This window comes from Harpia harpyja, chromosome 9, assembly GCF_026419915.1.
Source record: "Harpia harpyja isolate bHarHar1 chromosome 9, bHarHar1 primary haplotype, whole genome shotgun sequence".
In the NCBI taxonomy this organism is placed as follows: domain Eukaryota; kingdom Metazoa; phylum Chordata; class Aves; order Accipitriformes; family Accipitridae; genus Harpia; species Harpia harpyja.
Genome location: NC_068948.1, coordinates 38,030,265 through 38,056,776, shown reverse-complemented (window position 1 = coordinate 38,056,776; position 26,512 = coordinate 38,030,265). Strand labels below are relative to the sequence as shown.

The 26,512-nt window shown below is 41.0% G+C and overlaps 1 protein-coding gene across 1 annotated transcript in view; it reads left to right on the top strand.

The window, feature by feature from the left end:
* The window catches only part of GALNT9 (polypeptide N-acetylgalactosaminyltransferase 9), a 161,602-nt gene that overhangs the window by 78,790 nt on the left and 56,300 nt on the right, over nt 1-26,512 (top strand). Inside the window, exon 6 of the mRNA XM_052797384.1 lies at nt 3,662-3,779. Within this exon, the coding sequence (XP_052653344.1) occupies nt 3,662-3,779 (118 nt within the window). The remainder of the gene's footprint in view (nt 1-3,661; nt 3,780-26,512) is intronic.

The window sequence follows — 26,512 nt, the reverse complement described above, 5'->3', positions numbered from 1 at the left end:
GGACCATGCATGGTTTTCATAGGGCTCTGAGACAACTTCTAACTAGAGGCTGATTCAACAAAAAATCTTCACAAATAACAGCACCAAACAGAGAAGTGCTGGAATTTCTTGCACACACAAAAGGAGGACTGTGGGGTGTGGGAGAGGTCCAAGCACTGAGGGTGCTGGTGGTGACCTTGCTGCAGTTTCTTTGTAGGGTTTGTGACATCTGGCCTCAGTTTCCTCCAGCCTTTTTGACTGAATGTGTGCAGGGATCTGGCTGAGAGCTGCACTTCAGTCCAAAGTCATCTGTGAAAGCCAGATGTTTGCCTTTGTAACCGCCATTGAATCTTGTCCCCCAGCTCACGATCCAGGGAATGCATCTCACTCTGTAAGGGCGGACCCTGAGAGAGTTAATCAAGCTATTTCAACTTTGTCAGGAACAGTGCTGATCAAATGTGTTTCTATCAACAGCTGCCTTTTTCAATTATGCAGAGAAAACATGAGAGGGATACTGTGCACTGCAGTATAGGCTTGTAATGATCTGAGAGGTTGCAATGGCTTTCAAACTGAGAAAAAGTGCAAGGGAGAGATGCTGAAGTGGTACCAGTAATGTGACTGCTACAGCAGAGTCCATTACAGATAAGTAATAGCAGCACTTCAGCAAACAAACCTTTTCAAGGGTACCAAACAGTTCCTGCCATAGGTTGGACTGTGTTCCGCAATGTCGGGATATGCATTAGGCCCAGGAGCAAAGAATTGTTTTATCTAACCACATCTTGGCCATTTGTTTGAAGCCTTTTTAACCTCCTGCTGTAGAAATGGTGAACTGCTGATGAGAAAAAGCACCCCAGATATGATAACACCTTTCCAGCAGCCACCTGCTGCTACTGGTGAGATCCACCAATACATGGGTAAAAAATATGTTCATTGTCCCAGCCAGGGCAGTTTTTCACATGTGTATGAAACTGCCTCATGAGTATGTTTCTCAGATGTCATGGGCAAATACTTTGTGAATAGCTTTCTGTACAAATTGAAGAAACATGCAGGTATCTGGGACAAGAGAGACTTCATGGTGACAGTATAACATTAGTGCATTACAAAGGAGACTTCTTAAAATAGGTTTTAGACCTTTTCCATCATCTTTGTTTCTATAGGGCATTTTTGTGGTGTATATATATAAGCTTGGGCCATACATCTACTAGAAAATAGAAAATTGGCATAAACTAGAATTTTCCTGGTATCTTTTTACAATGGCACTATTAGGAATGATGCTGTATCTGCCAGATGGTCCAAAATCGCCTCCCTTTCAATGGAAGAGGGAGCGTAGCTCATTCTTCTAGGTCAGCTCCAAAAGCATTCAGTTTCTCAAATGATTTTACAGTTTTCCTGATTCAGCGGTCTGGGCTGTTGGTATCCCGCTAAAATGGGGGGTCTGTCCCCAGGGCCTGGGCACATCCTGTAGATCAGACTGCAGGGTGGCTACCCGTGATCTTGCAGTAGGCACTATGCAACCTGCAGCTGAATTGCAAGTCAACATGGAGCTGCAGGCTCTTGTTGGTTTTCCACCTTAAAGTTAGTCAAGTTTACATTTTTAAATTGTGGGCTATAGTAGCAAAACCTAGCTCCTACCTTGAATTTCAGAGAGGCAGGTGGTGTGACCAGTACAGAGATGCAGAGAAAGTGTGGATAAATGAAACTAGCAAATGTCACTAGCTTGTATGGCATTGAAATAATGCTTGTGTTCATATGGTAAATGATCTCAGAATTTGTTGTCATGTAGTTGTCTTGGTTATGTGTTATGTTTTGCATTTAGGATGAGAAGAATGTTGATAACACACTGATGTTTTCAGTTGTTGCTAAGTAGTGTTTATGCTAAGTCAAGGAATTTTCAGCTTCTCATGCCCAGCCAGCAAGACTGGAGGGGCACAAGAAGTTGGGGGGGGACACAGCCAGGACAGCTGACCCAAATTGGCCAAAGGGGTATTCCATACCATCGGACGTCATGCCCAGTATATAAACTGGGGGGAGTTGGCCTGGGGGGATCGCTGCTCGGGAACTAACTGGGCATCGGTCAGTGAGTAGTAAGCAATTGCATTGTGCATCACTTGTTTTGCATATTGCAATTCTTTTATTATTATTGTCATTTTATTATTGTTGTTATTATCATTATTATTCTCTTCCTTTCTGTTCTATTAAGCTGTCTTTATCTCAGCCCATGAGTTGTACTTTTTTTTTCACCCCCCCCAGTTCTCTCCCCCATCCCACTGGGCAGGGGAAGTGAGGGAGCAGCTGTGTGGTTGTCGTGGTTTAACCCCAGCCAGCAACTAAACACCACGCAGCCGCTCACTCACTCCCCCCCCACCCAGTGGGATGGGGGAGAAAATCGGGAAAAGAAGCAAAACCCGTGGGTTGAGATAAGAACGGTTTAATAGAACAGAAAAGAAGAAACTAATAATGATAATGATAACACTAATAAAATGACAACAGTAATAATGAAAGGATTGGAATGTACAAATGATGCGCAGTGCAATTGCTCACCACCCGCCGACTGACACCCAGCCAGTCCCCGAGCGGCGATTCCCCGCCCCCACCTCCCAGTTCCTATACTGGATGGGATGTCACATGGTATGGAATACACCGTTGGCCAGTTTGGGCCAGCTGCCCTGGCTGTGTCCTGTGCCAACTTCTTGTGCCCCTCCAGCTTTTCTCGCTGGCTGGGCATGAGAAGCTGAAAAATCCTTGACTTTAGTCTAAACACTACTGAGCAACAACTGAAAACATCAGTGTTATCAACATTCTTCTCATACTGAACTCAAAACATAGCACTGTACCAGCTACTAGGAAGACAGTTAACTCTATCCCAGCTGAAACCAGGACAGTGGTGCTTAGTTGCTGGCTGGGGTTAAACCATGACAGTAGTGCTGGTCAATGACAGGTTTCAGACTGCTTTGTAAAGGAGAGCAGAACCATAGTTTTACACATAAAGAAATTGATGCTTAGAGAAGGGAAATGATTTATCTGAAATCACCCAGTTGGTCAGTGGCAGATCTGAGGGCAGAGTCTCTTCATCTGAAAATTTTTCCTTTTCTAAAGACTGACCTCAGCAAACACAGAAATGTTAATCGTGAAACAGTTTCACAAAGGCTGAGGTTTATCTGCTAGAATTGACTCCAGGAAGTCCTTTGCCAAACTTCACACCATGATCCATGGCTCTTGACGTGCACTTTTAATATGTGTATAAGGGGACGCCTCATTTCTGACAAAGCTTATGGGGGTTTTTTGTGTATTAATCTTCAAATAAAGTGTTGTCTAGTTCTTATGCTACCCTGCATGGTGGTAAACTTCAGCTCCAGCACAGAGGCTGTGTCTATAAAACAAAGGAAAAACAGCCTGATGCTTCACTTACATGGATGGAGTACTTGACTTCACATCTTGTGTCTCTCTCACAGACAGCTGGTCCAAATGTGTCTGGCAATGTGCTACTTATTTGGGTGGCTCTGGTCCCACAAGGTCCTCTGTTCGTTGGGGGATGAAGTGCAGTGTGATTGCATGCTACTAGATAAATTTAAAATGTAAACTTGAAGGCTAAGAACTGTTTTGTCTGTGTAAATTTGTCATGAGGTGGATTCGGTAGTAGCTAATAAATGACTTAATTTTTTGCTTTAATGTCTCTGTGCAGGACACCAGCCATGATTGGATGTTCCTTTGTAGTGGACCGAGAGTATTTTGGTGAGATTGGCTTGCTTGACCCTGGTATGGAGGTCTATGGAGGAGAAAACATTGAATTAGGCATGAGGGTGAGTAACAAAGAAGAGACTTTGTGCCATGTCCATTTGCAAAGAAAGACAGGGAGCCTGTGGCCCAACAGAATTGCTGTCTGACTGATAGGCTATTACGCTGAGGTAATTGATATTGCAACACTATCTGGAACTGACAGTCCCAGTAAATGAATGTTTCTGGGCTTACTGGCCTTGAGAGAACTGATAATAGTCAGAAATATGGTTTATTGGTTCATTCCGTCAGTGTCTGAACCCAATGAGACAGATTTTCCCTTTTCCCAGTAGCTGTGCTTGTGCAAACAGCTACACTAAGTCTTCATGTCCTCATTGCGCCTAGATGATGTTATATGCTTGTGGCCTAGCAGCTGCAGTACCAACAGAAAACTAAGGCCAGGCTGGTAGAAGTCAGTTGTAATATTCTACATACCATGCATGAGGAACGCTGTGGTATTTTAAAACTTTAAGGGTCCTCCTTATAGAACGAGAACTACAAGGTACGGGTATTCGATCCTGTTGGACAGGTCAGTGCAGAGTGTGGAGAGATGACTTTGGGACAGCATCAGTCCACCCTGTGCTTCTGGACCTATAGGAGGGTTGATACTCGTGATCCTTTGCCCTTCTTTTCAAGGTGGTGCTGGCCAGCAAGTCCTTCTGAAGTCCAAGGAACGTGTCTTTGCTTAGCACTTGAAAATTAGGCCACTTAATGTTGCATGAACACAGTTTCCTCATTATAAAGCTGACTGTTTAATTATTTTCCCCTTACTCTTTATTCCCTGCTTCACAGTAACACGTCCCTATCCATGTAATGTGCTCATTAAAGCGTATATTCTGCTCATGGTGGAACACTGAACATCAAATTAGTCCATTCTTTATCTGACTTTTTTTCTAAAATGGCTACAAACTCCTTCACACCAGTGGGCTGAGGAAGAAGGTCATTGCAGCAAGAGTTTATTTTCACATATGGGTGTGTATTTATTATTCCAGCATCGCAAGAGGGATGGGGTTTGTAATGGGACTGTATGAATACACTGCTTACACTTTAAGGTTCAGAATTCACATAGGAGACAGAAAAACTGCTACCACAAATCATCCAATTTTCCTTAAGAGGGTCAGGCTATTACCAGGATTGTGTGAGCTTTCCTTTATCATTGTGCAGGGCTTTGAGCTGTTTGAAACTTTTTCCACATGGCTGCTCCCAGAATAGATTGAACGCTCTGGCAAAACTCTGGCATAGCTGATGAATAAGCCTCCTAAGAAATCTGAAAGCTGTCGCTCTTCCTTAGACAAGAAGAACTTGCTGAGTACGATTAAGGCTTCTGGTAAACAGAGGCAAAGGTTTTAATAGGATTATGAAAGGGCACTTGCTTGAAGAGACAAGGATTTGAAGTGAGCGAGGACAGGTTTTCAGGGGTAGGAAACCTGTTAAAGTCTGCAGAAACCTAGGATCTAGAAACCATTCTTTGGGTTTGTTTGGTTTGGTTGGTTTTTTTTTTGGTTTGAGGTTTTTTGTCCTATAAAGAATAATTAACCCTACTGTTTGAAAAAGGCTTTATGAAAGTACAAGAGTATGAGTGAGTTCATTCTGAAATAAGCTGTATGTCCATAGCATGGATCTGTAACTCTGTGTTTTCAGCCTGGATCTAGCATGGTAAGTAATATACAATGTCTGCCTCCTAATTTGCAAGTCCTACGTGTGATCCCCCTCGCGTGTGTCTTTCAGAGCTGTCAGAAACTAGCAGTGTGAAAATACACAGGAACCTTCTCCCTTCCCTCTAGGATATTTATAAAATCACTGTGAATTTACAAGGTGGGGTTTTTTTAACTCCAGAATCTCAAAGTAAGTTGCAAAAAATCATTCCTTTCCCAAGGCCTGGTGCACTGACCCACGCGAGGATATTTGGCATATCCCCTGCACCTGCACAGAGGGATGCTGTTGCCCATGTGTGACTCTGCTTGTGTGGAGCAATGAAAGACAGAAAAGGGAAGGAATAAATGATTGAATCAGTAAAGAGCAAGAAATAATATAATAATAAATAATAAAATAGCAGGGAAGTGGTGGCATGTGTTTGGCTGAAAACAGTCCCCATTTAAAATAGCTGTAACAATAATCCTTTAAACTTTTTTGCAAACTATTATGTTACTGCTAAAAGAAAAGGGATTAGGCTTGGAGTGCCTGAATTAGATTACATTGCATCTAATGAACCCTCATTTAAATTGTTTTAATAAAATGAAATAGGGAAAGTCAGTGAAACTAATGAGCTGATTTGGGAGGATACTGTTTGATAACCCAGCTAATCCCCCTTAAATCTGTTGTTTATTAAAAAATCATCATCTTGGGTATTCCACTATCGGATTTTCCCTTTTCTAAATTCCATAGATGGAAATATTTAAATAATTAACCTAAGTGATTTTCTGTATTGAGTAAGCAGTGCATAAACTGACTGGGGCTACCACATCTATTGAAAATATTTAGGGCTCTGCAGCTCTTTTTTTAACTCATATTATTTTTTCTGTAAACTTCATATTGGTTAGAGCTGTGACATTCTGCTAATGGGGTAGCTTTGCAGTGAAGCCCATACCTGTTTGCCAAGCTAGGGAGATTCTGGTTTGGTTGAGAAAAAGCACCAGCTGTTCTGGGAAATAAAAGGGAGATGGACATGATTGCAGGCTTGTGACAGTAAGGAAATAGATGGACTCCTATATAATGTCATCTTGTACTATATTTTTCAAAGATGACAGTTTCACCGCAAGACGGATAAATACAGGACGGAATTCTGTTATGGACAAATGGTGCTATTCTCTTAGTGTTCACCAACCAGCTACTGAAGCTGATGGGAATTGTCTGTGAGCACCTAAAAGCTGATTTTGGCCAGGAATTTACAAAGCCAAATCGTGGCTGACTCCTATGTGGATGAGGTGCCCTTCACAAGCACAGGCAACTTGGCTTGTTAGCTGCATTCAGGCAAGCACCACACGGCTGCGTATCCCCATAGATCTCATGAGCAGTAGATAGCCCTATTTTCATTTCAGCTGTGTTTCAGCTGTCCTTTTCCCAGCCTGGAGGCAGAGTTAAAGAAAAACAATCGTACTTTCTCCTGCAGCAAAGCTGTGGATGTGTCTGTGCCTGAAGAAGACACCCTAAGCTCAGGGTAGATCATGTTCACCTTTGCTGCTCCTGGACATCAAATGGTCTCTCTGACCTGTAGTACAGAGAGATGTCCCAATAGTAAGAGAAATTCAAGCAATGCTTGAATGTAGAGGAAGACAGGGATCCCTTTAAGTGTGGGTCCCAAATTATGACCCTGTAAGAAACTGCATGGTTTGCAAGCGGCATGTAAGTTGCCTTCCAAGTAGGAGCTACAGGCACACTTAATTATTTAGAAAGGGATCATATAAACATTAAAAGCCTAGTTTATGATTTGACCTAATACAAGCAGTTTATGATGCATCTTTTTATAGTGAGTCATTAATCATTGCACTAAGGATCTCTCTCTTCCTGTGGTGCTCCAGTGATAAGGTGAATAAATTGCTCTTCTTTTTATTTTGTACCCATCAACTGTAATGGTGGGTGGGAAGAGATCAAGCATTTATTTTAAAGGATGCTCTAGTACAAATTAATTTCTGCTTCCACCATTAAGAATCCAAACAAATTAAATAAAAAATGTTGCCACACTGACAACTGAAAGCAAAACTTTTTCTCTTTTATGGCCAGCATCAACTGACCATACTACTTTATTCTCAATAGCACTGTCGTATACCTCAAAGGAGGGAATCTGCATCAGTTGATGAATTCTTAGAGGTGCTAACTCAGAGATTTGGAAAAAAAAAAAAAAAAAAAAAAAAGCCAAAACAAATAACATACACACACACCCCACCCCCCCAACTAATGACTTACCCAATTTGAGATATCTTAAAGAAACCTACTGTTTAAGAGGTCCTGGCCAGAGAAATCAATTAGAGATGTCCCTAGGTACCAGTGTGACGAATTAACTCTATGGTGAATTCAAGCAATGGCTTAGTTCTCCAGCAGAGCTTAACTGGGTGCTTAAGGTTAGTTGTGACCTCGGCTGGTGCAGATGTGTCACAGGTAACTTTGGCCAGTTTTGGCAGCTGGCAACGGTATGGCTCTGGGAACACACAGGTCATCAGGATTGAAAAGAATTGTCTGAAAACAGGATAAAAGCTCAGATCATTTGGGCTCTCTGCTGTTGCGATTACATTGCCAATGGTGGCCAAGCTGCCTAGCTGAAATCAAGCATGGGTCATGTATCTAGAAATGCAGTCCCACTTCTGGGCTTTGCAGAAATACTGTGTGTACTGTAAAAACATCATGATGCAGATTCACTGAAATCTCTTTATGAGGAAATAGGACTCATTACCTAACGGACTTTCATATACACAAGCAAATCATTATACTTTCCAAACTTGTGCTATATGGCCCGGCTTTACTTTCTTTAAAAACAGATGAACTACATTTTCTCTGAACAGAAATGCTAATGGTAGATTGTTGAATAGTGAATTCTTGACCTGATTTTATTACCTTTATCTAGGGAGATTTAGAGTCCTTTGAGCAGTCAGTGTTTTAAATGCAGATTCTAGGCTGGTATGCTGTAATAAAAATGTCACAAGGCTTATGTATAGCAAACTTTAATTCTGAATTCTGGACAACGCTTTTTATCCTGTGTGATTCATGAGGCCAGACCTCTAGTCTTAGAGCTAAGTCGAAACCCCGTTCTGGAGAGTTTCTCAAAATTTCAGGTTTTTTTCCCACATGCTGTGGTAAAATACAAGTGAAAATTGTACAAAAATACAGGTTAATCAAAATGTTTTCTTTCGGTAAATCCAAAAATACTTTGTTTTTATTTTGACCTTTCCCAAGCTGTAATTTTTAGTATAATTTAATTCGGTTTCAAATGAAAAGTTTCAAAAGAAATCCTTTCAGTTTGAAGACATTTAATCACTTAAATGATGTTAACGAAAATTCACAATTGCTGGCATCTGAAAATGTAGTGCACTCTGTCCTTGGATGTGCCTGTTCACACTGGAGTGTGATAAATCAGCGTTTTCAGCATGAAGTTAAATGCTCTTAAAATGTTTCTGACCAGTTCTACTCTGAACTCTGCACTGCCCAAGCAAAACCCTAATAAGTGATGTAATCTACTCTTATTGGAAGTTGCCCCGTTGCATAGGTTGCAAAGATCTCCGTGATAAATTTCCTAGGTGGTAACCTCCAGATAAGCCATATAAGTAAAGGTGTCCTCTTTTCCATCTCCAGTTTAATTTAGCATTTTTATAGGCATTTCCTAAGCTAAAAGAATGTTAAGCTTGTAAAGTCAAGCGTTAAGAAATCATGAAAGGATTGAATTCATGGTGCCTGGATTACATTAATTCACAGCTCCTTTCCCTCTTTGAAATAGGGATTGGAGCAGTCTGTTCTATGCATGTGCATATATGCTGAGCCAGGTCCTCTTCCTGTCTAAATGCTCAGCATCTTTTATTTCCAGCAGAGTTTCATTGATTCAAAGAGGATGAGATTAGGCTTGACATTTGTATATAGCAAGAATGCATTCTGTCTGGAAAAGGAGACAGACTTAGTTGTAAGTGAAGACGCTCATGCAGGCATTAAATCCCAGGCTGCTGAACCCTGGACTGTCTGAAGTCACCCCGAATCGCCACTGCCCCTGTTGCCAAAGACTGCAACTGCCAGTCCCAAGGGGCTACGTGAGGCGATAACTCTATTAACAGCTTGGAGAAAGCTGTTAGCAGCCCTGGTTACTCTGGTCCTGGCTCTGTGGTTGTATCCTCCCAGTAACTGGTGCTCGTGCCTTCGTGCAGTGAACCAAAGAGATGCAGTGCTGTCAGCAAACAAGAAAACCATGAAAAAGCAGATGAAGAGGACAGGCTGAATTCCAGTGTGACAACCAGAGCCTGGTGCCAGGTTTCAAATCTCTGACATCAACCACGTTTCAAACTGGAGGATTTTCAGTGTAAAGGGTCTTCCCACACATGAAAGAGAAGAATGTGACAACGGTGTAAAGCAAAGCCAAGCAGCTAAAAGATGGCCTTTGATCCGTTCCAAGTTAGAGTACTTGGGTTTTTCTCCGACCAGATCATTTATATAGTCTTAATTGTACTCTAAATGGGGTGCACGATCTTGTTTCTGGAGAGAGAATCCAACCTGTCTGCAATTTCTTTGAACCACAGTGTGCTTTTTTTTTTCCTTTTTATTGAATTGAAGATAACTGTAACCTTGAATGGAAAACAATGTTTTCATGAGAACATAGTGCAATGGTGCTCTAGCATGAAATTGCCAGCAAACTACAGGACTAGAGCTTGTGAATACCGTTAAAAACACTCTCTAAAGTGGGAGCATTGGAAATAGCTCAGAAAAGAGCATCTGGCCATTTGGCTTCAATATCACATCATGCTCCATTGAGTGTAACATTTTATGTTACAAACTCTTTCATGTACTAGGACATTATAAAAGCACAAGGCTGGAAATCTCAGAAAGAGATCAACAGTGAAAGAACTGAGGAAAGAAAATGCTTCCTTAGTCTTTGCTGCTTTCTTCTCAGCCACTTTCCTGCAGATTTAATCTAAATCTAACAGAGGTTCCTCTACAGTGGCAAGTGTGAACTGAATAAGAGAGAGAGGAAAAATGCACGGAAGTTGAGTGTGCTGTGTTGGGACTGAAATAGGTTTCACTTGCCTAATGATGAGACTAAACCAAAAGACTAGAGATGAGCTACAGCTGGTCAGAAACTTTCTGGTACAACATATTTTCTGTTGCAAAATAACAACTCATCCAGAACTCCAAATGTTCTGTAGAACTCTAAATTTTGATGCTGATTAGTGAAAGCCTGGCTTGGGCTCTTGTGTACCCAGATGTGCCCAGCTGTCAGTCCTTAGCTGGGTCCCAGCACACCTGGCAAAAGGTTTCTTTGAGATTTTTGGAACCATTTTGAACCTTTTTCAGAACTTTTTAAAAAAATAAAAGTGTCAGTGCTGTAGAAAAACTTTGTCTTTCCACTCAAAAAAAGAAATGCAAAAGTGTTTCAGGATACCAGCTGTTGCCAGAGCAGAGAGATGTCTATTTTTTAATTGACCTTTTGATTAGCTCCCCAGGTGGTTCTTGCTTTTCTGGGGATGAGAGGTTTAATCTGACGCTCTAGGAAGTACAGAGGGCTCTTAGGGCGGCAGGAGCCCTTTCAGCCTGGGCTTCTGCAGTTGGAGCAAAGCCTTGGTTTGGACTAGTGTCCTGCGGGGAGGTCCCTGACCCAGACCAGCAGCCTGGGTAAGTCCTGGAGGAGCAGCCAGGGGATGTGAGATCTGCAGCCCAAACTGCTGTCCTTGGCTGTGGTCAGGGCTCCTATGTGTGGTCGTGTTGCTGAAGGGTTTTCCCAGGTACCATTCTCTGGGCAAACCATCTCATTTGGGAAAACGTACTTCAGCCTCAGAGGTGAGCTGTCAGATTTATAGGATCCTCTAGTCTTGAGTGCAGGGTCTGGAAATGGGATTGTAGGTATTGAAATGTATGAATTGCCATCGGTCACTGAGGTGTTACCCTTGTAGGAAAATTCAAGTCACCATTATTTATGATGTTAAACAGAGGCATATAAATCCTTACCACTGGCAAGTGGAAACGTTCTTGTCGCGTGAGCCTGAGGAAAACAGAGCTGATCTTTGATGAGTTGTGGGTTTGGAGGGGGAAGTGTTGTGGGGTTTAGGTTTGTTTGGTTTTGTTTTAATCCTGCCTGGAAAACTTTGGGAGGTAACTTGACATTTTTTACTGTATCTTTTGCAGTCTGCTAAAGAAATGTCTAACTGACTAGTGATTATCCTTTGCAATAGTGTTGCCTGAATACAGCAAACATGTTGAGCTGACCTGTGTGACAGATACCTCTGAGCTGAGGAGCAGGAGCAGGGAAGGAATAATGCACGTACCTGTGCTTTTGAATAAAGGTTGACTCCTCGGCGCCAAAAAATTATACCATTATCTGTGTTGTGTGTAATACGCAGGAAAAAAAGCAACACTGTGCATGAAAGAGACAAACGATTTTCTATTGAAGGCAGCAGTTTAGCCACCAGTCAGAAATTTTTAATGCAAGTCGTCTATAAAATTGTTTTTAATGGCCTGCATAGTGCAATGGAAAGGGGCCCCTGGACAAGGCGGCTGTGTTGTATAGCAGGTCAAGCACTTGACTGGGGAATACTTGCCAGCTGCATCATCTTGAGGACTCTGTTTCCTACCCTTCCTCTTCAGTTTGCTCATCTGCAAATGGCAATGGTAATATTAACTGTATAGTGGGCAAAACAGTACAGGGAAAGGTAAAGTTGTCAGCTTTACAGTGGCAGAAAATGTCCTCTGAAAGGAGTGCAGTTGAGCTCTTATTAGTTGTTTTGCAGTTAACATTTCAGGAACGCACTATCAGTCAGGTACCTTGCAGGAAGGTGGCAGGGAGAAACAGTTTCTCCCCCGAAGAGCTCACAGAAGAATGAGACCTGGCATAGAGGGGCCAAAACAGGGTACAGAGCAGGGAAACAGATCCCTGTTCAGCTAAGCACAGACAGAAAATATATAGGTGTGAGTGTCTGTGGGCATGATGGCAGTCCTTGGTGCAGAGTCAAAACAGTGAGCAGAGAAGTTCATCTGTTGCCACCTAATCTTCCTCCTGCAAGTAAACCCTAAAGTATTTTCCCAAGCTTGCCTCAGTTTTATGATCTCTTCCTTTTTGGTACTGGTGGCAGTGAGCATTTCCTTGCAGTCATGTCATAGAAGGACACCAGTCATCAGTTGTCCAAACAAAACAAAACCAAACAAACAAAAAAATTGCTCATCCTGCAGAGGTATATCATTTCCTTCAATTCAGTGTCCTTTAAAAGCTTTAGGGGAATGTTTCATGACAGTATTTTGGGACATGATGTATGCAATAATGTACCTTTAAATCATATTGGCTGCCAGGAGTTGGGAACTTGATGACACCCATTCACCACATTTGTTCTGTATTTTTTTTTCATCATTATTGTGGAGCTGAATTCCTGCTTTTGTTCCTGCACAGATAAATTAAGTCATTTCAGTATGGAAAGAAGGAAATGAAAAAAAAATTCCAATAAAACATTTAAAGACTCCCTTAAAGAGTTCCAAGATTCTCTCTCTCAAATTTTGTTTCCTACACAGGAAAAATAAGGAAACAGGTTGGCTGAAATGCTTTATTAGCATGTTTATTGTAACTTACATAGCTCCATATATAGTTTCACAGCTTGCATATTGCAGCTAGTCTAGATCCATACAGACAAATTACCTTTGCATCCTCATGTGTCACTGTTTCTCTTCCATGAGCATCAGATTAGATTGCATGGCAATGTTAGGCATATATATAACACGCACAAATGCATTGGTCAAAATGCCAATTGCTTTCCATTGGTAACTTTCTTCCAACATAGTGGAAAGGTGTTAGCTAGTTAAAAGAAAGGAAAAACAAGCACAAAATGACATATCTGTAATTTCTATTTGTATCCCAGGCTTATAAAAGGCAGATCTCACTGAAAATCATATTTAATATGACATACAGAATTTATAGCATGAGAAATGCAGCCAAGGAGAATCCAGAGAAGCATCAAAATATGTCTGCAAAATCTGCGTTAGGTGCAACTGCGTATTACATATTCAAGTGTTTTGACTGTAATAAAATAATCTATTCATGTGTTTCAGTAAGACTGTAGCTGCATATTACTACCTAAAATGCCACTTAGATTTCCTCTGCGTTTCTAATAGCATGTCATTTACACAAATATCTTCCTATCAGCAGAAAAACAAACAATTCAGTAACTTCAAAGCATGTCACGCCCATAATTCCTAGCACACTTTGGGGGAGCAGGTAAATAGGTATGCCTCCACTTAACCAAGGGGAAACTGAGGCAGAAGGCTCTGAAGATGTCCTCATGGGACATCTGAGAATCATTTGATGGCAGAGGCCAGGTTGGAACTATTTTAAATAGACTTTATCATATTTCCCTACCAAGTGCTCTGAATTCAAAGCCTGAAATGATTACTGGAGGTTACAGCACATGCATGTGTTAGAGGAACTGTACTTAAAATTCCTACGTTCCTTTAGAGCACGACTGAGCGAGGAGAGGATAAGGATGATGGACTTCAAATGGAATAAGCAAATTCTAAAGCCTGTTCCTGAGCAGGAGTGCAAGAGCACATTCAAAGCAATTCTTTTGAGATCTGTTTTTTCTGTTCCTGTTTCCAGTTCATCTGGCCATGTTGTGCTGGCAGGTGTACCTCGTGGGTTGCAGAGTTTCTGATACATCTTCTGCATTGCCCTTTGTGGCCGGATCACCAGCTGCTGTCTCTGTTCCCCCCTCAGGGAGGGAAGGTGATGTTATTTTCTGTCTTTTCCTTTGCCTCCCCTTGACTCACCACGTGGCGTCAGCCTGGCAGTGGTCTGCTGAGGACAACGTAGGGTGTCCTGCTTGCGCTGCTGCAGGCAGACATATGTCATATTCCTTCTTCACTCCTTTCTCTCACCCTTTTTTACCCCTCAGCAAAAAAACCCCATTGATTCTTGAACAGTTGTACAGTGGGAAGGCGCAGGTACAAGCTGCGCTGGTGCATGTGCTGGATCGACCGGTGGGTCTGAGCGCTGCGTTGTTAATGGTGCCGTTTTCCCTACCCCGCTGTCTGCAGCTCAGCCTTTTGTGCTCACGGTCCGAGCGTTTGTTGCCCTGACATTGTGCCTTTAGCCCAAAGGCACCGATCTGCCAGACCCAGTGAGCCTCAGAGAGCTGCTGACAAGTTCAGCTCCAGTTAGCTGCAGTTCAAGGTCAAATGGGACTTTAAAATATGAATAAATGTCAGGGTTTGCTGGCACATCGATCTCAGTCTTTTTGATTACTGCCAGATCGCATGAATAAATTAGCCTTGACAGGTGCGATAAATTGTATAGACTACTGATCTTAAACAGTAAATGTTAAAGAAGGACGTGGGAAGCCTGGAGGGGAAAATACCCTCTGCAGATGCTTGTATTAAATGAGGTGAGTTTTGATACAGCGCTCTGGGGATGATCTTCAGGCAGGAGGAGGCCTTTTGTTCATTTGAGATTCTGTGCCAAGCTGGGGCACGTCCCCTCCTGAAGTATTGATTTCTTTTGTCAGAAGGAGTTTGGGTTACCGTGCGTTACGAAGCGAGCGAGCTTTGGCTGCCTTTTCCACCAGCTGCCCTACCCATCCAGGGTGGCTTTCAAATGGCTTGGTCTCAGGCCTTCTGGTTCCCAAGAGTGGACATAGGCAAACAGGTCTCTAACTAAAATAAAATAAAAGTAGCGGGCCTTGGAAGTAGCTCTTCATATGCTGTAATACTATACTGAACACTGTCAAGCCATGGTTCATTTGCATGTCAGATCTTTGCTGTGCAGAGACTTTACTTGGAAACCAACACAGATATTGAGAGAAACTCACGTGACTTATAGTACATGCTTTATTCTCTACAATTTCCTGTATAACATAACTGAGATTAATTTCCCTCCTATGCATAAATATTAGCAATATCAATCACTGCTTAATTATTTTATTTTTTTAAATAAGGAATTGTTATCTTTTGTGGATTGCTAAATGAGCAAGTGAAAAGAATTTGAGGATACAGTGGGTTTTTTCTGATACTATTTCATGTGTGTCTAACAACTTTCAGTTTTCTTAAATCTAGAATCAAATGTTACAATGCTCTCCAATATAAGACATATCTGAAAGCCAGACTTTTTGTCACAAACATGTAGACTTGTTCTTTTCCATGTACTGTTATCCCCTTAATTAAGCATGCCGTCTTTCTGCAGCATCATACGCACACTCTGTCTACCCATCTTGATATCTTGATAACTCATCTGTGTGCGTGTGTGTATATAAGTCTGTGTATACATATTTTTATACATATATATGTGCAGGTCATGGACTAGTGCTCATTTTGGGCCATTCCTCTTCTCAGGGCTCCTGTGAAATAGTTGGATTTATGCCAAAACACTGAACTTCACAGTAAGGTTAATCAAAAATGCACAATTTCAGACAGAAGCTTTTTTTTTTTCTCCAAAAGCAAAAATCTATGGAAGTGCTATATTTTGTAGCAAAAGAATTAAAGGGAGAAACTTTGTTTTGGCTTCAACCAATTGTGCAAAATAAAAGCAGAACGGAGTCTTTAAATTAGGTAGATTTTAAATTTTCATTGTGAAAGTTCTGCATAGCTCCAATTGTCTTAACTACAAATATATGACCATCACTTTTGCACATAAATCATCCCACTAATATACATAATCAATAGCATATGTATAATTTAAAAGGGACTATTATAAATTTGTTGTTTACATGCCAGACTGTTTGGGTGCTGCAATGGACTGATACACCCTCAATATATGTGTAGTGTTAGAATGGAAGGGGTTAAAAAAAACCCAGGATTTTTACTTACATAGAAATGCCTTTGTTTAAGTAGAAATAGGGTAACGAAGACAGAGGTTGAGAAAAAGAAGACTGGGAAAGAGAAAGGGCCTTTCCTAGTACAAGAGCTTCACCAGATGGATGGTATCCATCACACACCATGCGTGTGATTGGGGTGTTAAGAACAGCGATGAGAAAAAGAAGGTAAAATGGGGTGCGTTGACAGAAAGAAGGGTCAGCCACAGTGCTCAGTGGTAAGAAGCAAATTGCCTAGTAAGAAGGATTTTGAGAATGGTATAGAAGCTCTTGAAAGATTAGCCAATGCAGGCAGGTGGCTCCAAGCCTCAAAATGTGTGCTTTTCTGATTACTGGTATTATAGAAAAAAAAATGTTTACAAAGCAGTTGGTAGGAGGATGAAGATTATATTTTGAGTCCCAGGGAAGTATTGTGCTAGACTTAGGAATCAGGCAAAGAAGCTGTTAAAGTAAATAGATAAGAAAAAAGTGCTAGTATTTCTAGAATTGGGGCTTCTTGAACACATGCCAGATGAAATGAGGAGGGATTTGCTCCTAAGATTCAAAGCATCTTCAGTCAAAAAGGCTGCATGGATTATAAGGATATTTTTTTACATGCCTACAAAAGCATTTCTCAGTACTTCCGCTCACAATGTCCGTTGTTTTCAGATCTTGTAAACATTAATTCTCAAATGGTAAACCTTTAAAGGTTCAGAGTAAGCCAAAGGATGAACCCTCAGGGACTTTATTTTGTGCCATACAATACACTATTGTGAGAATGGATTCACATGATAAATTACAGCTGTGTGATTTGTACATATTGCACTGCTCTGCTCCCTTCCCAGTAATCCACCTGTCCAACCAAAATGCCACTTTCTCAGTAAATTTAAATTTCACTTACATTTAATTTTTGCCTTCTAAAACATTTTGCCAATTGTTGTTCTGTGGCATTTGGGAAGACGCTGGGACTTTCTGTAAACTTTACTACAATCCAAAACAAATAACTTATCCTTTTAGCACTGTGACAAATTCTCTAAAGCATCCACAAAAATAATACATCCTTATCCTCATTGCTGATGCATTTGGTTTACTCCTTTACAGTAAATATAAAGAGATCAGAATTTATTACTTCAAAAAAGGCACACCAGTCTGAAAAAGCATTACCTCCATCAAATGAACATCTAGACCAGGAAAGACAACTGAATTTTTCTCTCAGCTTGTGTATTACCTACCTTGTACAGAGACTTGATCACTGAAACGTTGTCTTCCAATACAACAGTGGCATTAGCAATTAATGCGTATCTGTTAGGTATGTGATGATCCTCTCTGGATTTTTATTCAAATATCACCTTCAGTAACTAATTCCTCTAAAGACCTGGATCTAATTGTATCAGCTATTAAATATAGTTTATGCAGCCAGGCATCAGCTCTTTAATAGACACATGCAAAATCTCTGTCAGCTGTTCATTCTCAAAGATCTAGTTTGACCTAGCAATTAGAAATTGGTTATCATATAGTATGTCTTGAAATTTTATTTAAAATTAGATTCCAAATTCCCAAGGCAAAATGACTTTAAGTAGGGACAACACCCCCAGAAAACAACACTTGGGAATGGAAATTCAGAAAGCAAATTGGGTTGTTTTATACTCAGCTACTTGTTGAAGGCATCACTGCCCTAAATTTTAGCATGAATCCATGTTTGTTTGCAAAGATATGCAGTTGCTTTAAGATCTGCTGTGTGTAGAGCTGGATGTAGCACCCACCTCCAAAGTCATCCCTTTGAGAATAGGCTATGGATCTTGAACATCGTTCTTTGTCAGACTGAAGTCTTACCTGGTGCCTGGAGTTCTGTCTTTGGGGTTCAGTGTGTCCAGCAACTTGCCAATAATTCATTTATTTTCTCAGTCAACTGCAGTAAACTATTGTGTTTTGAACTAGTAATTCAATATTATTTGAATTGCCTTCATCATCTTAGAAATTTTGTTAGCTGATTATTCATATTGCATATGCTGCTTTCCCTTGTGTTGCCTCCCTTGATGTCTATGACATGAATTATGGGGGGAGGGAAAGCATAGTCAGGCTTAACCTGTAAATAAGAGGAAAGAAAATGGCTGATAGAGATCTTAAAAAAAAAAAAAAAAAAAAAGGAGGTGGGGCAAGCTCTAGATGAGAAACCACAGGAGAAGTGAGTGAGTGACATAAGGCAAACACGAAACAAGCATTTGGAGGCAGTGATTAACACAGGCAGCTGTGGACTGAGAGCAACTGAAATGTAGGCATTTCACAAAGGGCCGGAAGGCAAATTAATGATGTCCAGGGCACTGTAATTAATAATTTTGCAGAGGAGGGGTGCAGAAGGGGACATGTCAAACCAAGCTTTGACAGGCATCTCCTGAAAGAAGAGGACAGGTCTTGGTAGACTCAGATTTGAAACCACCTATGGTTGTACCAGCTGCTTCAAATGAAGCTGACCTGTCCCTGGAGGGGAAGGAGGTATGGGTAAATAGATCATGGAGCCAAGCCCTGAGTGTTCTGCACTGTGCACCCAAAATGTTAGGCCAGACCTGGTATAAACTGAATCAGTCCATGAACTTCCCTACCTTGCCATGCAAGCAACATAGACATTCTTCTGTCTCCTCCTTCCCACCTCCTTCCTAGGATGTTTTTTAACTTGAGGGTCAATGTGTTCTGCTTCTAGAGTCATGCTGAGGTATTCTTCCCTGGGTTGCAGCAGAAGTAGGAAGTGAGTTTTAGAAAGCAGGATTTGGACCCAGGTTTGTGTTATCCTGTGCTCAGCAGCAGCTCTTCATGTTGTATGTGCTTTCATTTGCACAGGTTCCTCATGGTTGTTGTCAGCAAGAAGTACAGCAGAAATAATTGCTAAGGGAAATGTGGTTCATTTTTCTTGTTCCTCATTAATCCGTATTCAGTATCTCTTCAGGAGGATATAGTGATGTGCAAATGTGGTATAAGTTACTTTCTCTTCTTTCCATTCCCTCTGCCTGTTTTAATTAAGCATAGCCTGTTGTCCATCTTGCTGAAATAACATTTCCTGTCATGTCAAATGTCAAAGACAGTTCCTACATGAAAAAATAGCAAATTCTGGCACTTATTAAGATATTTCTTAGACCTTCACACAAAAATTTTTCATTCTGCCTACCTTGCGGGGCACTGATCTTTTTTGTTAGTTTTTTTAAGCAAAGAAAGCAGATAGGGAAGGATAGTGCAATCTAGCATTTTAACTTTGAAATGTAGCAATGAGTCAAGACACAGATAAAGTAAATTGAGGCAAATGTGATAGCAAGAGAAAAAAGGAGTGATGATATGGTGACCTGGGTGAATTGCATCTCAAAAGGTAGTTTAAAGATCCTGTAATCTTTTCCCTAGCCTTTTGGTAAGTTAAGACAGGGAAAACCCCTCTTTCAGTGGTATTAGCTGAATGTCCACACCCTCTTAGATATGAAGAAAGTGCTGTAATTTAGCAAAACAGAATATACTTAAATAACAAACTGGGATCCTTGAGCCTGCTAGAGATTGCATGATAAATCTTTCAACCTGCTGCATATTGACCTCCTTAAATTGTGATATACAGCAAAATGGTGTACCCAACCCAGTCTGAAAGATGTTTATGCCTTCCTGGTACATGGGGTGAGGGTGGGGTGGATTTCTGCTCTACCTGCAGAGGCACAGCAGCCACTGATTTTAATTGACCATAGATCTGAATGGCACTTGTTTTCAAAACAACTCTGATAAATCCAGTGCTGTTTTGCACTTGTTACCAGATTAATAAAGATCTGACATACTAACCCTCTCCCTTTCATGCCTTCATTTCTGCACCGTTTCTGCTTCTCTCACTGTGAGGGCTTCATGCAATATTTCTCCATTAACTCAGACCCATTAGGTCTTCAATAAAGACTATTTGTATCCTGGTTTTTTTGGCATTGGTGTGGTATCCCCTGCCCAACGCAGGTAATGAAGGGCATGAAGAGTCTAGATGAGAATAGCTGACTGTTAACCACATCCTTATTTCTCTCTAGATGCTTTCACAACAGTCTCTGGGGTAAACAACAGATCTGCTGTCAGTTCTGCCTGGTAGTGTTCTGACATACAGAATCAAACCAAGAGTAAGGAATGTGTAAATGTAACCACGCTGGTTGTATGTCAGGCCCCAGGGTAAGAACCATGAAAACAAGATGCAGAGGGAGGTACGTGTTTGACTCTGCTCAGTTTTGAACCCTGGAAGGCAGGTGTGGTATGCGAGCAGCATTCACTACCTCCTCTCTAGGGCAGTCTTTGGGGTTTGGACATCTTTTGCATTCTGCGCATGGAGTTGGCAATGAAGGAAGTGTTTTGTGGGAATAGAGGAGATGAGCTGCTACTCAACTGCGTGGGACAAATCGACAGGACCGAATCATCTTGAGCTGTGCAGGGGGGTGTTGAAAATTCAGATAATTTTCCCACCTTGGTTAGCTTTTCTTCCAATCCTAAATCCTTTCTGGCAAGTCTTTAGACCTTTTCTCCACCTTCTGTCTTCTGCTCTTGCCAATATGTCTTATTCTTTTCATCACTTTCCTATCCCTCCACCTTTCCTGGCTCAGCTCTACCAGACCTTAATGTTCCACACACTCATCGAGCTGTGCCAGTGACTTACGAGCTCAGTGCTGCTGTGGACACCAGACCTCTTAAGTACCTAAGCAACTCCCAGGAAAGCTCATAAATGTCTTTCACAATGGATGTTCAAAGTAAGAGAAGCATTAGAGGTTTGAGGAGTTTCTTGCTTAAGAGGAGAAGCCTAGACTAGATGAGGAGAAGAAAGCTTATTACTCAGGGTAGGAAAAAAAAATGCCTTTTTAATAGCAAGAACTAACCACGGGTCCCGTCTGACATGAAATGATACTGTAAAGGAAATGTTTTAGTTTGAACAGAAATTAATTCAGGGAAAAATAGAAGAGGCTTATGTTTTGTAGGGAAATTAGCCTTTCTTGATCATAGAGCTTTCTTTGACTTAATCTCTGACTGTAGAAAGATGATGGAGACTCATGGGCAGACTTCTAGGGATGCTATGCATTAGAAAGAAAAATTTGAAATTTGAAACAGTGACCTCAGGAAATGAATGCAGAGGTGGACACAAATAGAATCAGATTAATGGGTCAAAGGAGGGCCAGACTTTGCATATGGAGAAGTCTCTGAAATCCTCAAGGTCTCAAGAACTAATCCTGTTCTGAGGTTTGTCTACCATATCCCTTACTCCTCTGTTACTTCTTGCCTGATTGACTCTTCTGCTTCTTTGGTCTCTCTTTCTCTGTGTGGTCACTTGTTTTCAGTGCTGCCTTCTTTCTTTTCAGCCATTTGTCCCCCTAGGTAGTTGGACAAAGTAGCTAGAAATTCTCTCATGCTAATGAGAATCCAAAGTTGCCTTTCACCAGCCTGATGAAAAGAGACCTTGAGGCCCCACACTACACAAGGATCAGATTGCCTAATGTGGACATAGTTTTAGTATAAAAATGATTGTAGTGTATAGAAGTGGAAGAGAAAACAATATTTAAAATTCTTACAGTGCCCTTATATGTATCCATAAATCCTGGATATCATCAGAGATGGGCTAGGTGGGTCCCCCTTCAGATGCATTACAGCCAAGTTGTTTAGGGATGGTTTTAATGCTAATAACTGCTTGATATTATAGACGGGTTGATTTGGTTGATTAATGTGGATGTTTCAGCTTCTGTGCATGAGTATTCCCAAACTAGTCAGGTTTTTTTGCAACAACTTGGCTGTGGTGGCATCAAGTTGTGGCTGACACTAGCTGTGTCAACTTACGTTTTTTGATCTAGTCAGTCTTTTCTCTAACTTTGAACTGAAACATCAAAGTGTATTTTTTGTTTGTTTGCTTTTCAGCAATCACTTATGAGTTTGTATTGTTTTGCATCAGTAAAATGTTGCAGAACAGTGTCTTAGGGACCAGTTCCTATGGGTGTTCAATGTAATGGGGTTTGAACACCCTAACAAATAGAGTGCCTAGACTGATTGCCCGCATGCAAAGCTGTGTTTTCACTGAATGGTGATGTTTGTGGTTAAGTGAGTGAATCCATGCACACGCTGTGATACTGCTGACATTCAATAGTCCTCATTTCCCTGTGTGAAGAGTTTCATCCAGTTGATCAAGGAGTAGATGCAGATCTGTATGACTTTGGCCAATATCAAACTGTTTAATAATTAGTCACAGTCATATGTTAACAATAAATGGCCAGAAACTTAATTATCAGCAATGTACAAATTTGTGAAAATGCTGCTCAATTTGTGAATTACTTGTAAATTGGAAAATAGCCAAATCGATTTTAAATGATTGGTATCATCAGTCTGAGACACACTGTCTAATATTTGCAGCTATCCTTTTGTTTCATGTGTACATAAAGATGACTCTTTTGGGTGTCCATCTTAATGGACCTTCGTTTCCAGAGAACATAAGCCTTGCACTTCAGGGGGAATTTAACTCTCTGTCAACTTGGCTGCTCAACAATAGGAGCACTCTGTCACCAGTGTTTCTTAGTGATTGACAGTCAGTAAGGCACTTTAGAGTGACAACTTAATATTTTTCTACATATCCTTTAGCTAGGTTCAAGTGACATCCATGTATTGGCTTTTGATGTCAAACACTCCAGAAAGTCATTTGTAAGACTGTCTACATCTCAGACAAGTGCAAGATGAAGTGTTAGATGCCATTAACTGTAACACGGTATCTAGACTTCCAGCCCAAATTTTAGACTTATATGTAGTGTACGTTTGGCTATGTATGGGCATAACGTATCAAGGAGCCGGATAAATTGCTGTTGGGGTTCATTTTCAGAGTATTGTCTAGCAATGTAGCTGGGCAATTTCCATTAATATTAATAGGAATTTAGCACATAAATCTCCTTGAATAACTTTTAGAAAATTTACCCTTAATGTGCCTTACATTTCAATAGGCTGAGCTGTGTTTTGAAATGCCATTTGAGAAGGGTGATGTGATAGATATAATAATGAGGGATATGCAAAACCCAGTAGGACGCATATTTCTACATGACACTGGAGGCTTACAGTACTTTTAAATCAGAGCATCCTGGAATACTATTAATGAAATCCCCTTTAACCTTAAGGGGTAATTTTTTCTAAGTGATCCACAGGGGATTTGGCTGTTAAATTTCCATTAACGGTAATGGGATTCACAATATTACAAAGCAAGTTCCCCACTAGCCATGCTGCAATTCTACCCCCTGCAGCAATTAATCATGCCCATTGGGCTCATTAATGGAAATACGAAGCAAATTATCTGGCTAATCATGATATATGATCAATTGGCTCTCCTGCAATAATTGATTGCAAGCTAGTTAAAGCCAACTCACAGTTTTAAGATTTTATAGCTGAGTGACGAAAGACAGGGTATCCCTGTCATGGTTGTAAATGCCAAGGCATCTGCAGCTCATAGACCGCATGTACCAAGGTTTGCAAGTAGCAGGTCCTCCTTGTATTTTCCTGTCTTCCATCTCCTGGTGTAACATTTTTCCAGTTTCCCCTCTAACTCACATCCCTCATATCAGGTCCTGCAGGTGCTTCCCACAAGGAGCATTCTTCCCCCACTGGCTTTACCAGAGTGTCACTGATGTCCTGCTGGAATTCTGCATTTTCTCATTCTGCCCAGGCCAGGGACTCTTTGTTTGCTTCTACTCTTCTGGGAATCCCCCATTTTCAAGCTGTGTTATGAAAATGGATAAGCTAGTCTGAATGGTGTGGTTGTCCTGGAATGTGTTCACAGCAGTCTTGGCTCTGTCCTTTAATCTATTATTCTGCTACCTGATAGCATAAACTCATTTAGCCCATTTTGCTTGACCTGTTTTGCAAGGAGCATTCTCTGAAGTTGTGGGCTGGTTGGATGTAGCAAGCCAAGGTCATCCCTCAAGCTGCTAGAAAGAGAAGAACCACTTTAGCGTATCAGCTAAAGAGTTCACTCCTCACTGTTGCTGTACTTAAATGTTAAAGACAGGAAGCTACAAAATTTACACCACCACCCCCCTTTTTTTTTTATGCTTGGTTAAATCTAAGCCGCTTAATTGGTTTGGGGGCTTTTTTTCTTACCGGCATTCTCTGAAGGCTTAACATACCACCAAAATGCAGCCTTAGTTAGGCTGCAAACTCAACTCTTGAGGATATTCTTTGATGTACTTTATAGTATTATGGTTAAGCTAACTGGCAAACATGCAAATCCAGGAGTGCCATGCAAAATCAATAGCATTTCTTCAGGCAGAACACTAATTTATAGCCACACTGCATGACTGTGTCATTTTCCTAATGGATTCTCCAGTGTGCAGAGGTGCACTAAACAACAAAGATAAATACTGGTGTGCAGAGGAACATAATACAGATTTATAGCCATAACAGAATACAGAGTACAGATGTTTTGCATATAACCAAGATTGGTTTATGAGCTTTTGCAAGCAGGGGTATCTGTATTCTAACTAAGGACTCTTTTTTCAATAGAACTTGAAATGAATAAAGCAACAGGAAACTTTTTAAAATACATCCTGGCACCATCCAAATGGCAGTGTCTTCTGTGTACCCCGCTACATGTGTTTCAGCTCTTACGGAGAGCTGTCTGATGGCATAAGTCAGGCTTTGCAAAGGGGGAATCCTCAAGATGACCTGAGCAACTTTGAAGCAGGGATGTCATTGAAAATAGGACACTTACAAGAACACTTAGACGATTTTTAAAATCCTTCCCAGAATGTGTATTAAGTTAGCTAGACAGCAACATATTTAATAGCTTTTCATTGCCCTACTCTGTTATTTGGCATGGAAACATTTAGTGCCTTGTTATTAATTTGTATATATTCAGAAGCTTATTTCTGCAGAAATCTTGATTTTTTTTTTTTTTTGCTTTTCTTTCTTACTGGGGAAAATAAAACAAACTGCTTCTATTATGCTATGTTTCCATGGGGAACCTTACTAATGTACATAATATACAACAGCTGATGGCAAGTGATGATAAGTTGCTTATACCACTGGGAGCTCCAGAATGAGTGGTTTACAAAGCCAGGTAAGTAATGAAAGTCCATAAACAAGACACTCCGTGGAGCAGCAGAGTGACAGAATTTTGGCTCCAAGCTTGAGGCTCTTTGGCTGGTATTGGAAATCCATATAACATCTTTCCCTCCTGGCATCTGCTACTTTGAGAAGGTTCAGTTCATTACAATAACAAATTTCAACTAAGCATGATTGCAGTCTGTGGCCTGTTCGATGGATGGCCTTACTGGAGCATCTTGTAACTTGGTCTCACACTAGTGGGTGCTACAAGACAAGGCCTCCATGGTCATTTGTCACTCCCTGACTCCAGGCAGGGTACATGTGCTGATTTGTAGTTAATGCAGGTGATCTTTGTAGCCTTTCTGATCAATCCAACCTAATTAAAGGAGTAATTCTCTGGTTTTAGGGCCAATTTACCTTTCCAAGATGGTATGAATGCCTGCAGCTCAACTAATAATGAGGTACCATCTTAGAGCCAATTAAGTGAAAATGAATCAGTAGAGCCCATTAGACTTGATAAAGTTCAATAAGAGATGAAGCAGGTGAATTTTTCCTTGTTAGAAACTCTGGTGTTTTACGGAAAGTTTGAAAACTCACCACAGCTTCTCACGCAAGAATGTCAGGCTCCGTGTTCCTGAAAGCCGTCCTGAAAGCAGTCCATCTTTAGTTTCAGCCAGCATACTGATGGTTTCCTAAAACAGAGCTGTACTTCTTAGAGGTTAGGGATTCAGAACAGCCTATATGTAATATTTTTCTGGATGTTATTTTAGTGAATGTTCTTGCAGATCAGCCCTCATCTATGAAAGGATTCTATTACTAAAACCAGCTGTGGAACAGGAAGATAGAATGGTGTTATTAGTAACTGCAAAACCCTTTCAAAGCACTATTCATCATCCAAATAATTTACTAAATGGTTTCTGAGAAGAACTATTAATTAACTGGCAAGAATGAGCCACATTAACATTTGTTTATTGCACTATGTCTGTTGGCCTTGTGGGCTTGGACCAGAAGAGAAATCATCTGAAGAAACACAGAGGGGCAAATTTTAGCTGTCCCCTCCACGGACAGAATATTGCAATTATTCACACTGTGAAAGCTGATTTGAATTGAGGTCATGCTGTAGCTGTTTGAGACTCAGTTCTGTCCTCCTGTTGTCCCAGCTGATTCCCACTCCACCGAGCACAAAGTCCTCCAGTACAACTCCTCTCTTCCACACCAAGAGCAGAGATGGGCCCTGCTGTGCTGCTACATTGAGC